General features: G+C 39.7%; 1 protein-coding gene across 1 annotated transcript; it reads right to left on the bottom strand.

Annotated features, from left to right (window-relative positions):
• Window positions 1-480: 480 nt before the first annotated feature.
• Window positions 481-12,819, bottom strand: LOC136365433 (cytochrome P450 2J4-like). Its single transcript, XM_066325891.1, has 9 exons — window positions 12,649-12,819; window positions 11,517-11,679; window positions 10,457-10,606; window positions 8,511-8,671; window positions 5,945-6,121; window positions 3,748-3,889; window positions 1,788-1,975; window positions 1,474-1,615; window positions 481-830 (listed from the first exon to the last, which is right to left on the bottom strand). The coding sequence occupies exons 1-9, from the start codon at window positions 12,817-12,819 to the stop codon at window positions 652-654; spliced, it is 1,473 nt and encodes a 490-aa protein (XP_066181988.1). The 3' UTR covers window positions 481-651.
• Between the last annotated feature and the right edge of the window lie 382 nt (window positions 12,820-13,201).

Here is a 13,201-nt window from a genome sequence, read left to right as displayed (position 1 = left end):
TGCTGGACTCAGTTATTCTCTGTCAGATTTAAAGATGCCTTACACATATTCTACTGCATCAAATCTAGAAATTTTCAGTGAGATGTAAGTCATCTACAAATAAAACCAGTTGTTAATTTTTCCTTCATATCTTTTATTGGTGACCTTCAACAAAAAGTTGACTGAAACATTGCTATTGATGATAGTGACATCAAGAGGTAGAATTTCCCAGGTATGTTTTCCCAATTTGCTTTTGGAAACAGGATATTGAATGAATTCATTATCAAAGATAATGAAGAAAATTATCAGAGATAATGAATGAATTTTTGAAGTCTGGCAGTCAATTTTGTCATTTGCTCAGCATTGTCACAGATTTATACCTGCCAAGCCATACAGCAACTGCAAGATGTTTTATGGCTGAGAATGATGGAGTCTTACAGATCAAAACAATTTTTACCACACACACACACAAAAAAAAAAAAAAAAAAAAAATCACCATCATGAGCAGATAACAGGGTCTAAATAAAATTACCTACTATAGAGAAAAGATGACTTTTGAACTAAAAATTCAAATCCAATACAAAAAGCATTAGATGGTCTCAAGAGATATAGATTCAGAAAAATAAGAAAGATGTTTTGCAGATGGTCTGTGATACCCTGCACGTGTCCAGCCTAGCGGGGAATGGCACAAACCCTGTAGGGGTGGGGCTGCAGAGTGCCCCCAAAAATGGGCTCAGTGTTGATCCTGGTCACGCCCTCAGGGAGCCGGAAGGTGAACGCCCGCAGGAGGCTGGCAAAGAAAATGAAGAGCTCGGTCCTCGCTAAGTGCTCCCCCAAACACACCCGGTGCCCTGCAGAGGGAAGAGGGGAAGGACAGTGAGTAAACAAACCTGACCCCAACAGCAGCTGTATTCATCCTCACATGGTGCAAAGGTATTTTTGCCAGGTCCAGAATTTCTGTAGGACTTAATGCAATGGATGACACAAAGTTTTGCGTATTTCTTTCTTCAAAGAATTTTATCTGCAGCTGTAGATAAGCGTGTAACCCTTCAGCTCCCTTCAATTACCTCAAATGCCTCATCTTCATATGATGGACAACTTTAAAGGAATTCATTTCATCACGTAAATGAAGAATAAGAACCTGCTTTTCCTGGGAGATGTCATGTTCTGGTGTTGAATGCATAAAGAATCAAGAGGATTGCTTGAAAGTGTTTTCCATGCATATGTCTGGTATGAAATGAGTGCCTGAAATCAATCATTAGAAGAAAATTTCCTTCCAAAATAGGGCAAGTTGGATATATATGTTTGTCAGGACACCTCTTATTTTCCATGTTATTTGTTCAGTAGAACATACATTACTGAAAATAATCACGTTGATTTAAGCCCTGTTTCCCACAAAAAGGTTTTGAATAGACAACCAACAGGTTTTTAATAGATATCTTCATTCTACAGTCCCAGTCCAAACTGTTGATATTTGTGCTGTACCCCACTTACCTAAAGAGAATGGTAAAAAGGCTTCTTGGGCCACAAAGTTTCCATCCTTATCCAAGAAGTGACCAGGATTGAACTGTCGAGGTGTTTCCCACTGCTCTGGGTCATACAAAGATGAAGCAATATTTGGAAGAACTATGGTGCCCTGAAAGAAGAAAAACATTCATTCTGTTCCTTGTTCACATTCAGACCATGACCCAAAGGCATCCAGCCCCTCTTCTATTGAGAAGAATACCCTGGCACAAACAGATTTTAATCCACACCTTGCTCTACTGATGCAGGAAAAGTCTGTAGCAACTGAGAAACTGTGTCTGTACCTTTTTGAGGGGAAAGCCAAGCAAGGTTGTGTTCCTCACACACACCCTGGGCATGCCAACTGAAATAATGTTGCTGAAGCGTTGGATCTCATGAACCACAGCGTTTGTGTAGGGCAGCTCTCTCCGATCCTCATAGCAGATTAACTTGGAGGGACCCAGAACAGCATCCAGCTCCTTCTGCACTTTCTCTGGGGATAATATTCGCAGTTTCAGGCAAAAAAACTTATCAAGTATTTTCAGTAATTTAATTTTCAAAAACATTTCCAACTTGGAACTATGAGAACACCACCACAATCAATATAGAAAAGTAAGTAACTTTTTATGAAGAAAAAGTAGCAGAATGTTCCAACAGCTTAAATATATGAGAACTCTGCTTCTGGGTCTGATGCTATTTGATCATAAATTAAGAAAAGACCGTTTTAAATTTTTGATCAACAACTAAGTGTTGTCTTACTACCACAAATCCAAGAGATAACATTTATCTTTGGGTTTTCTTTGCCTAGGTGCCTCAAACACCTGCAGTCAGTTAGAACATTAAGCTCACAGCTCTCTGAAATTTATGCCAGGTGAGTCTGAGCCTTAAAAGTCTAATTACTGTTAAAAGGGCATGGTTCTTACACAGGGCATCTGTTAAGTGAAGCAATGCCAACTAGAACATGGTCCAAATACCATTTAAAAGAATGGATCTACTGCTTCACATCTGCCTTTTAATCAAGAACAGCATGTTTTAAATTACTTATTGCATTGGCGTCTTGGGGGCATTAACAACAACAAAAATGTACCCTTTGCTTTATAAACTTCAGGAGAGGCAGTACACACCTAATAAAAATACCTCTGTTTTTTAGTAAATAATCCTGTCTTTTTCCAGGCCTTACGAAGCAACAGTAAGATGCAGGGAAGTCCATTCTGCATTGATCAGTATGTGTCCATTCACATCAAGCCTGCCCTGTGACTGCCAGCAGTCCTTCATTAAACTGATGACAGAGATTTAAGCACCTTACAGAATTTAAAATATATATTTGGAAATATTTTGAAGTAAATTTCCTTCTGTGAAGAACTATCTTGCAGAAGCATTTTAGAATCCAGGTAGTTTGAAGTAATCAGTCACTGCATAATATAAACACACACTTCTATTCCGAATTCAGTGATGAGGCAGAAGTCCAAACTTCTCCTTAAGGTACAGAGTGGAACATTGTGACTGGATGTCAACACAGGCAAAGCATGAATGGGTTCAAAAAAAAGCCACCAATTAATTAAATGAGGACAGATATACAGGTGCAGCTCATTCTGAGAGCCCTGATGCAATGTATTACTCAAGAAGCCCAGGTAGGATCACTCTGCACATATGATGCATTCCTAAATATGTGCAAGGTATTACATTTAACAAAATAAAATTATATAGGTGAGTCAGTGCTTTCATAATCTTAATTAGAGTAAATGATAACAAAACATGTGATAACGTGAGATTAAGCAGAATTTCTTGTCTGACAGCTACAAGTTAACCAAAGTTTTCTTATCTTCATCTCTTTCCTCCATTTAAAATCTTGTTCTCCTCTGGGTATTTGCACATATTCTGCAACCTAACTGTGAGATTTCTGTTATCCAGCATAAGGTATCCTTCTTCCTTTGATTTTTATTCAGTGCTCTATGAAGGGATTTGTGGTAATTTTAAAACTAGTCTTAAAACCAAACTTCTTAAATACACGTAGATGTAACAGATGAACCATCTGTTTCCACTACTGACTAGAATAATTTCTGGTACAAGAAATTCAAATACATCACAGAGTTAATTTAATCCCTGGATCTACTGATGCTGACTAGGGCAGACCTACAAATACAAAAAAGTACTTGTGCCACTGGGCATATATAAATATCTAGGGATAATCTCTGATCCATGAAAATGTTATGACTTGTTTTTTCTATTTCATGGGAGATATTTGTGACAGGATTATTTATTCACCTTGGATGTCGGGGTGTGCCACCATATAGAGAAGGCCCCAGTTCAAAGTAGTGCTTGATGTCTCTGATCCACCCAAGAAAAGGTCATTTATAGAATAAACCATGTTGTCTTCATTGTATGTTGACCTGGGTTCATCTTTGGACTGCAAATGATAAGAAATGTTTAGAGGCTTATACATGAAAGTTAGAAAAAACAGATTAGGATTAAATGTGATTTTAGAACTGGTTCCAAGCTGCAGTGTCTTGTCCTTATAGGACAATACAGAAAGACTGCTAAGGAATGTTAGACACCACAGATGGCTATCATCAACACAAAAATTAACATTTCACAAACAGACAAGTCGTGTTTGTTCCACTCTTTATCATCAAACTTAATCACATGTTGTTTGCCAAAAAAAAAAAAAAATAAAAATTTGCTTAAAGTGCAAATAGTGGTTAATTCAGAGTGTTACCTAAGTAAATCTTCCTCTAAAGATGTGTACCATTGTGTCATTCTTCACGTCTCAAGTCACAGTCCACCACTCAGTTGTTCTACCAAGCAATACAGAGACCAGGCAGTGAACACTGGGCTGAGTAAAGTTCTTAACCTGTGGCATTCAGGTTTCTTCTACGCAAGGGCCCAATGACTCACATTCAGCTGATCTGAGGTTTTACAGTTTTCAATTAGGAGTGTGAAGATGTGTATGTATACACTGAAATTATTAATAAACATGGTTACGTTCTGAGGGAATTTATTGTCTATATTTAGGGAGGTTATCCTCAAGGGTGTTGAACCTTTCTCTTGCCAGTGGAGCAATTGAAAAGAAGGAGAGATGCTTCTCCCTGCTGTAATATCGTCTAATCTTTTTTTATTGCCCCTGTTCATCTATTACAGACAGTTCAATTTTTTTTAATAAACAAACTTGGATGATTTCCACCCAGCAGAGTCCCAGAAGAGCTCAATGAAACAATTTCTGGTATACTGATGTTCAAGTCTCATAAATCCTAGAACAGCAATGAAAGGCTTTAGAAACAGTCAAATGCTTTGGAAGGCCAGGTGTGTTACTGTGCTGATATAAAAAAAAAAAAAAAATTATAAACCAAAAGGATCAAAGGAGCTAGAAGCCCTTTAGGCTGACATCCAGCTGGACATAAGAATATATCAGCTGATGTGGGAATTGATCAATAAATAATTATCAGGGAGAGGTAGGTGAGTGCTGTAGCCCAACAGGTTGTGGCTGCCTCTGTTGCTGCTACCAGCACATGCCAGTGCTGAAAGGGACACTGGCTGTCTCTACAGGACAGCACTGCCACCAGGAACAAGTCACTGCCCACTTCCCCAGGGCCTTTGGCTCTCTGGGCCACCCTTGCCTTGCCACACCCAAGTAAGACCAGTCTCAACTTGCCACTTCCTCTTTTTTCTCCTTTTTCTTCCTGTCACCATGCTGAACAGGAAGAGGAAAATATCCTGCCGCAGTGGAGGAGAGGAGAAAGGAAAAGTGATTTAAACAAAGATAGGAGTCACAGAGGGGAAGGGCAACAGACAGTCAGCGATCACAGCTGGGATCCATTACTCAAGAGAGTTGTACAAAGTGATCCTGGTATGTTCTAAAAAAGGGAGAGATCTTGTGCACACCTCCTACAGCCCTTCACAGCCCTATGGATTCCCATCTACTTCCACTACACCTGCCTGACCAAAATTCACTTATTTGTCCCAGTTCCTTTGTCTGCTTGACACTTTGCTGACCCTGGCACTCTCCTCTTCTCCAGTCTTGACTGAAACCCTGCTGACTACTAGGTTATTTCTCTGTAAAATGTTCTCAAAATGCAGCTGTCCTCTTGCAAATTCTCTTGGCAAACCTTTACCGGTGAAATATCATAACCAAAGCATCCCACTCTGTCTTCCAAAGGCCTTCCCAATCCTTTTGTTTCTCACTTAGTAATTCAGGATTCTTTTCTGGAGACCTTCAATCATTTTACAATTTGTGCCAATGAAAAAAAGCCCAGCAGTTTTTTTAACTTGTCCTTTTATGAAAGGATTGCAAGGTGCTATGGCATATCAATGATCAGAAAGGATTTAGGAAGATCTTGGTTATTGGATTCACATTACGATGTCTAGAAAGGCAAGAGATTTTGATGATTCAGGCTGGCTATGATGATTCAATGATCCATGTTGACCTTTTCCCCCATGACTGTATGATTGGAAAGAAAAAACTTACTTTTTCAATGTGATCCAGGTAGAAGTCAATGAAATCCTCGGGTTCCTCTGGTATCCCACGCTCTGTGTGCAGTCGGATCTCTCTCCGTGTAAAGTTGCTCAGGACATCATAATATTCCAATGCCTTCCTATGAGGCCCAGGGATATGGTTCATCAGCCAGGGGAAGATTTCATAGAGCTGTGGGAGTGACACACAAGAGGTCCTGTAAAATCTCTAATCACGAGAAAATGCACTAGGGAGGCCTGCTACGAAGAGAGGTAATATTCATGTTATCTTGGGATTAGGGTCTCATTAGTAAAATATCCTGACAAAGACTGTGCTTGGGCTTCCAAGCTGTGAAAAGCAAACTATATAATCTCTGGTTTTGATGCTAAGATTCAGAGTTCCACAGGTTTTCAAGCTCAGTCACAAGTCAAATAAGAATTACTATAACTAGAATGAATGGCATTCATCTATGCAGTTATTCATAGTCTCAATTACTATGAACTGCATTCAGGCATTTTAAAAGTGAGCTCCTGCCCTCCAGTGGAGAATACTGGGAAAGAAGCAGCAAAAGGTGGAAACTCCTCACCAGGATGTTTGCCAAAGCAAGGACTGGCTCCCGGTGGCTGCTTTACAGGCTGGGTAAGCCCCAAAGTACTCTCTACCAATCGACCTCTCAATGTTCCTCCATGAAATTTCAAACATCTGAAACCCAGAAAAGCTAAGGAACAGCTACCTGACAATTTGGAGTATTTTTCTCTAGAAAGACAGGGTTACCTGACACAATCAGTTTATTTTTTCCTTCTCTTTTAGCATTTGGGAAAATCTGGCCTAAGAGATAACTGATTTTGACCTATTCTGATAGCTAGAAAGTTATATATGGTTTCCAGCCTACATTTATGCCTGGATAATCTGTATATTCTTATATCTGCAAGATATAACATTCTCTTAATACTTCCTTTTCTGCGCAAAATATAATTCCATTATTTATTTAACAGCAGAGTTTTTATCGTTTCTCAGCCTTCATTTTGCTGAGCGCTTCCTGCACTCTCTTAATCACACTACAGAAAGCATGTTATTAGGTGTTCACTGGAGTATGGTTGAATTAAATAGATTATACTTGTGTCTTCTTGGGAAATCAGTTCTTATTGTCAGACATCAAATTATCAATTAATGATTGCCCCAGCAGGAAAAAAAAAAAAAAAAGTACTAATCCAGTCCTTCGTAAATTCACTCAGAACGTCATATCCTTTTTGGTTAGTTCCATCTCTGGTATTTTTTTACTTGCAAAATGTGTTCAGAAGCCTTAGACCCAACTGTGGTCTGAACTAATCACATAAAGTTGCCTGGATTACAGGCATTCCTACTCCCAAATATCTGCCCTTTGCAGCCACTCTGGCACTCTAAGTGTAAGTGGAATTTAGCTGTCAGTGTTAAAGACAGGAACTGCATCCATCCACTTTCCTGGGTACCTGCCAAAGCTCCTCCTCCATTTATGGAGAGACCCAATCCACAATTGTCCCCCTGTTCAATGCCTGACAGTATGAGATCCACACAAGAACCCACTTTTTTGCATAATACCATGTTCTCGTTGCATCTGAGAGGTGAGGAGATGGTGTCTATCCCTCTGGAATGGTTTGAACCCCTCTTCTGATTTCTCCATCAGTATCTTATTCACTGGACTAAGTCAAATCAAAGCCAGGATAGGAAGCAGAGAAGAAAAGGAGGTACATTCTCTGTCCTAAAAGCAGGTGTCACCTGCCACCACTGTACCCAAATTACAGGACCAAATCTAAACTAAGCAAAAGGGAACCTGACCATAACTCAGTGAGAAGAATGCTCCATGGGATGTGGGGAGAGATCTGTATTCCAGGAATTGCTGATGTATTCTATATTAAAAAGTTACTCATAAGATGTATGGGACAACTTCAGCAGTGGAACGAAAACCAGAACTGCCAGGAAATTTTTAATTACTTCTGTGCAAAGCAGGCCTCTAGTGTAAGATGGATCATTGACTCCCAAATTGTTTAATTGCCAAGCTTGCAGTTATATTTGCTGTCTTATCTTTTCCTGCCTTCTGCTGCCTGTGTCTGGAGCTGCTCCTCACTCAGGGTGAAGGAGGAGAATTTCTGTGGGAAATCTTCAAGTCTGTGTCTTACAGAAGAAATCAAGATAAGTAGCCACAGGCAAAACACTTTGGTATTTGGCTCATTCCTCTCTCTGTTGACTGTATATGAAACAGTATCTAAATTTGGCACATGAGCCACACTTTCAGACCTGACATTCAATATTTAGGAATTACGATGTCCCATGCAGAAACCTGTGGTGCACGGGGTTGAGAAACCAAGTTATAAACATGACCCAGGAGCAGTCCATGAACCTGTCCCTTATTGCAAAGGTTTATTGGCAAACTACCACAGTAGCCAAACACAGGAGAGTGAACACAAATGCCCAATGATGGCATGTGGAGCTTCATCACTGCCCAGTAAAACTTCATGGGGCATCACTCACCCATTCTAAAACTTTTGCCCAATAGCTCTTGAATCACTCTTATTCAGAAAAATACAGCAGGTCCTTTACTTACATGATGAATATAGCTGCCCGCGAATTTGAAGATGTGTTCTGTAGCTTTAATCAGCTCACGAAAGGACTCATCCTCTCTGGAGAAACGATGTCCATACACGACAGCACAAATTACATTTGAGACAGAATGGAAAAGAGGGAAAGAAGGATCCACAGGTTTCTCTGCAACCATAATAATAAATATACTGTTAATGTCTGGTGCTTTAGTGAAATGTGAAAATCTTCTTAGTTACCCACAGAACTTTAAAGGAGGCATTGCATTTCACAGAGAAGCAGCAATATTTTTGCAAAATTGTAGTATCAAACTGATTCGTTACAACTATATTGCAATCCCACGAGCCCAGGAATGTGTGACACCCTAAAGAAATGCCAGATGTGTAAAATATGGCATCATATGATAGAGGAAATTTAGAGGTAAGGGAAAAATTCTATGCAAATTTGTTTTCTGGCAAAATCAAAATATGACTCAAGCATGGGAATGACTGAGAACACTATGGACAAAGGGAACCTGAGGGTAGAAGAGCAAGAAGAGAGACAACTTTCTTAAGCAAGGACACAGAGACATGCAAGGCTACTGTGTTTTGTCTGACCTTGCTAGAAACATACAACCTCCAGTAGAGATAAAATGTTGTAAACTCCTTTCAACCAATTGTGTCAACAGTATAATAACTAATTTTCAAGCAATTATTTGAAACCTAATCCCAAGAAAACTATTTCGTGACTATGGAATATATGACCATAAAAAACTTTATTTGTGTATGTATTGATGCAACTCTCCAACAGCCAAGGCATGATTCTGATTAGCAACTTACTGTTTTTGGCTTTCTTCCTTGCAATTATGGTCACATGTCCATCTCTCCTAGCTCTTAAATCATGGGATTGGGCTCAATCTTGTTATTTTTAATTGATGCAACACTAGCCACAGCATGTCCTGATTTATTGTGTCTTTGCATAATGATGAGTATTGGGAAATCCAACTCACATGATCCTACTGGGCTGATAAGGGTAGAATCTTGTAATGGAGACAAGATTCTAGTCAGTGCTTTACAGAGTGTGTGCAAATGGCATTACAAGGTTTAATTCATCAGCACTGATTTTGTCTCTTTATGCACCAGCACCAGAAAAGAGCCAAAAAATGTGCTCTTGAGACAAAGGCCAACATCATCCTGGGCTGCATTAGGAAATTAATTACTGGCAGGATCAGCACTGGCAAGACCCAGCTGAAGTGTTTGGTCCAGCTCTGGACTCCTCAGTGTGAGAGCCATCAGCATATTAGAACAAGTTGAGCAAAGAGCAACAAGGACAATTAAGGAATTGATGCATCTGGCATAAGAGAGGCTGAGAGAGACTATTTAGTCTGGAAAAGGGAAGATTTAGGGAGATATCTAAATATGTATAAATGTGTGGTGGAGGGGTATAAAGAACATAGAACCAGACTTTTCTCGGAGGTATCAAGTGGGGCAACAGGAAAAAATGTAAATACATTAAATTCTGCATAAACACAAGAAATGTTTTTACTATAGCACTCACTGAACAGTGGAACTGGTTACCCAGAGAGGTGGTGAAGTCTCCATTGCTGCAGATATTTACAACTCAGCCCTAAGAAACCTGCTCAGATTGACCTTTCTTTGAGTACGAGTTAGACTGGATCATCTTCAGAGATCCCTTTCCACTTAGGGTGCTCTATAATGTAAATAATAAATAAGCTCCAGTTTTTCTTCTCAATTTTAGTAGTTTTGTAAATGATTTTGAGCAAGAATAGTCTCAAAAACACAAGAGGACTGGGGGCTTTGCATTTTCAGTCTGTTCCACACAGACAATGTAAGACCCTGCAGACTCTCTTGTGGAACAAATGCTGCCCTCAGGTTCAGGACAAGACAGAGAAGTTCATACACTAAAGACATCAAACTAATGGGAAAAATGTATTGATATTTATTGCAGAAATACCTTTCATACTTGCAAAGAAGTCTACCAGGTAGTGGGCTTCTTCTTGAACTCGGTGCTCCAGACCTCTTTTCCCCAGACCAAGGTTGCGCAAAGTCTTCAGAGCAAACCTTCTCTGCTGCTTCCAGGTGTGACCAGTTGCCAACATAATTCCTGCGTGCATTAAAGGAAGAGCTCTTTTTCATGCTAATCTTAATCATAGATAAAGAATACATTAAGGGATTTACTAAGCTACGGGATGTGATTAAGCTGTTGTATTGCCTGTGAAAACAAAGACACCAAGAAACAGCTCTGACCTGTAATCATGTTGACAGGGCTGAAATGGAAAAAACTCAGGTGGGTAGAAAGATGACTTGCAGGATTAAGTTGGATCCCAAACAATCAGCTACCTCAGGGTATCTCAGCTGCTTCTCTAGATACTCTTTGCAGTGCTTGTATCACACTCTCTGCTATGCCTGAAGCTCATCTGAATGAGGGTAATTATTCTCATGAAGGGAATAGGGGAAAGAGCTCTGACTGTCCACAGTCAGAGAGAAAAGTTCCTGTCTGCAGGGCAGGAAGGTTCAGTATTTAGGCTTTGGGACAGGCTTTGGGAATTTCTAGTGTTGTTGGTATGAAAACTGCAGCACGGTTGAAACAGGAGCACACTGAACTTCTAGGTGCAACTGTGCCAGCAGGAAAATATTCCTAAAAGGAAGGGAATGGGAAAAAGATCTCACCATCAAATCACTCTTCCATGGAAAATGTCATAGTGGGAGGCAGCCTGTCCAGGACAAGGAATTGGGTTGTTACCTGCTTTACCTCCATATCTCTGTGGCAGAACTTACTGTTGCCTCACCTCATCACCTCTGAATCTGCCTCAGTGAGTATTCCATAGAAGATATTATGAATCCTTTTCCTCTTGCTAGTATTTTCCTCCTGCTACTCTCCAAAATCTATTTCAACTCTCTGTACCTTGCAGTTCACCTCTGTGCTGCCTCTGAAGGTGGTCATAAGCAAGAAAAGATATTGCAATTTGTCAAGATGACACTTCTGTGCACTATTCATGCCAGGAAATTCTCACCTTTTCCTTTAGCCATTGCTCTGAACATAGGTGACACCAGCCTCCCAGAAACATCTTCAGGATGTGTGGTCATGCCATCCTTCACTGCTTGAAATCCATTCAGTATAACCACTGGGGCCCATCCAAACCATAAGGTGAATATGTTGCCATGAGTTTTTGCCAACTAGAGATGGGAGACAAGCCAGGAAAGCACAGATGAAATCCCACACACTGCAAACAGAGGATAAACCTGTTTTTGCGCTGATTGCAGGACCAGCCCTAAGGTGGAGTGATGTTCTCCATTTTTCCCACCAGACTACCATTTCCACTGAGAAAGTACAAATGTGTTTTCCAACATTCACTGTTGCATCTGTGTAGTCCCACTTTTCAGAACCACTTGCCTATGTCAAGAAACATTATGTACCTTTTATTACTGTATATAATCCAAGGCTCAGTTCACAATCATTTGTGGGATACAGGATATTTTCTATTTGTTAATTTGTTTCAAGAGGATTTCTATTGCTTCTACAAGTAAAGTAGCACAAAACAACACAGAACTGTCAGAGGAGTAATTAGCTTAGAGACTGGACTGACTTCTTTCCTCCCACCTGTTTAGGATCTTGTCAGTACAAACAAGTTGATACACACAGAGTGATTTTTTACTGCTCGAGCAAGAGAGTGCCAGTGTTCAGAAAGCTACAAATCCACACTGTGAAAGTAATTTTTAAAAAATAGTATCTTTTCCCTAACTCCAAATCTGATATATCATCCCTAAAGATATTTATTCTTAAATTATATCAATTTTCACATGAAATCATCAAATTTAGTGGTAGGAGGTGATAGAAAAGGTATCAATTTCAGTGAAATTCTGTTAAAATGGCATAGGTTTAAACACCAGAATGACCTTCACACATTCAGAAATTTCAATACCAGGTTTCCTAGCTTGGCAAACTACTTTACACTGCAATATCTTTTTATTATTTTGCGAACTAAACCAGCAGTTCTGAACCAAACCAAGTATGATATGACAGTGGCCAGTTAACAGTTACTACCAATGTAGTTTTGAGAGAGGATGTTTTCACATAGCAAACAACATGAGAAAGGAGAAACCACAAAGACTTTTAGACAATAAAGAGTATCTGAAAATAAGTACCTTCATGAGGAGATCACGATTAAGCTGAAAGTTCAGCTGTATCAGCGTCCCAAGGACTGGGAGAGGGATTGGTCCAGGAGGAAACTGTCTCCGCACTCGCTGCAATTTTAAAAACTGTGTAATTAGGAGAAATACAGCCACTGCTACAAGAGCTTGACTTATGGTCAACATTTTAGTGTCTGCCTTTACCAGCTTGCCTTCATTCAAAATTGCCTATTGAAGCTGTTAAGGCTGGTTGCTAAACGAGTTTTTTCGTAAGAGCTTGGATTCACATCATAAGTGCTCCCCGTCTCTAACCCTCCCTCTTTATTATCAACCACTCCCTTTTTGTTCCACTTATTACATTCTCATGCTTCAGCATATTAATAGATGCACACCCTTCTTCTGATCCAGATTATACTTATTCAATATGGATCACAGGATTTGTAGGAATGGTATCTTAAAAGACTAGGGCCAAGATTTTCCAGGCAATGGAGATACACATAAACTCTCCATCCAGTTGTTCTGAGACAATTTTGAATGGTATGTATTCCTACAAATATTCCAGGAATGC

The sequence above is a fragment of the Sylvia atricapilla genome, chromosome 10 (assembly GCF_009819655.1).
Source record: "Sylvia atricapilla isolate bSylAtr1 chromosome 10, bSylAtr1.pri, whole genome shotgun sequence".
Taxonomy (NCBI): domain Eukaryota; kingdom Metazoa; phylum Chordata; class Aves; order Passeriformes; family Sylviidae; genus Sylvia; species Sylvia atricapilla.
This window is presented reverse-complemented; position numbering and strand designations above follow the sequence as displayed.

Coding starts and splice junctions, on each gene's coding strand:
- LOC136365433 (XM_066325891.1), bottom strand. CDS start 12,819: ATGTTGACCATAAGTCAAGCTCTTGTAGCAGTGGCTGTATTTCTCCTA. Junction 10,607..11,516: donor AGCAATGGCTAAAGGAAAAG/GTGAGAATTTCC, acceptor TAATGCACGCAG/GAATTATGTTGGCAACTGGT. Junction 8,672..10,456: donor CTTCTTTGCAAGTATGAAAG/GTATTTCTGCAA, acceptor TTATGGTTGCAG/AGAAACCTGTGGATCCTTCT.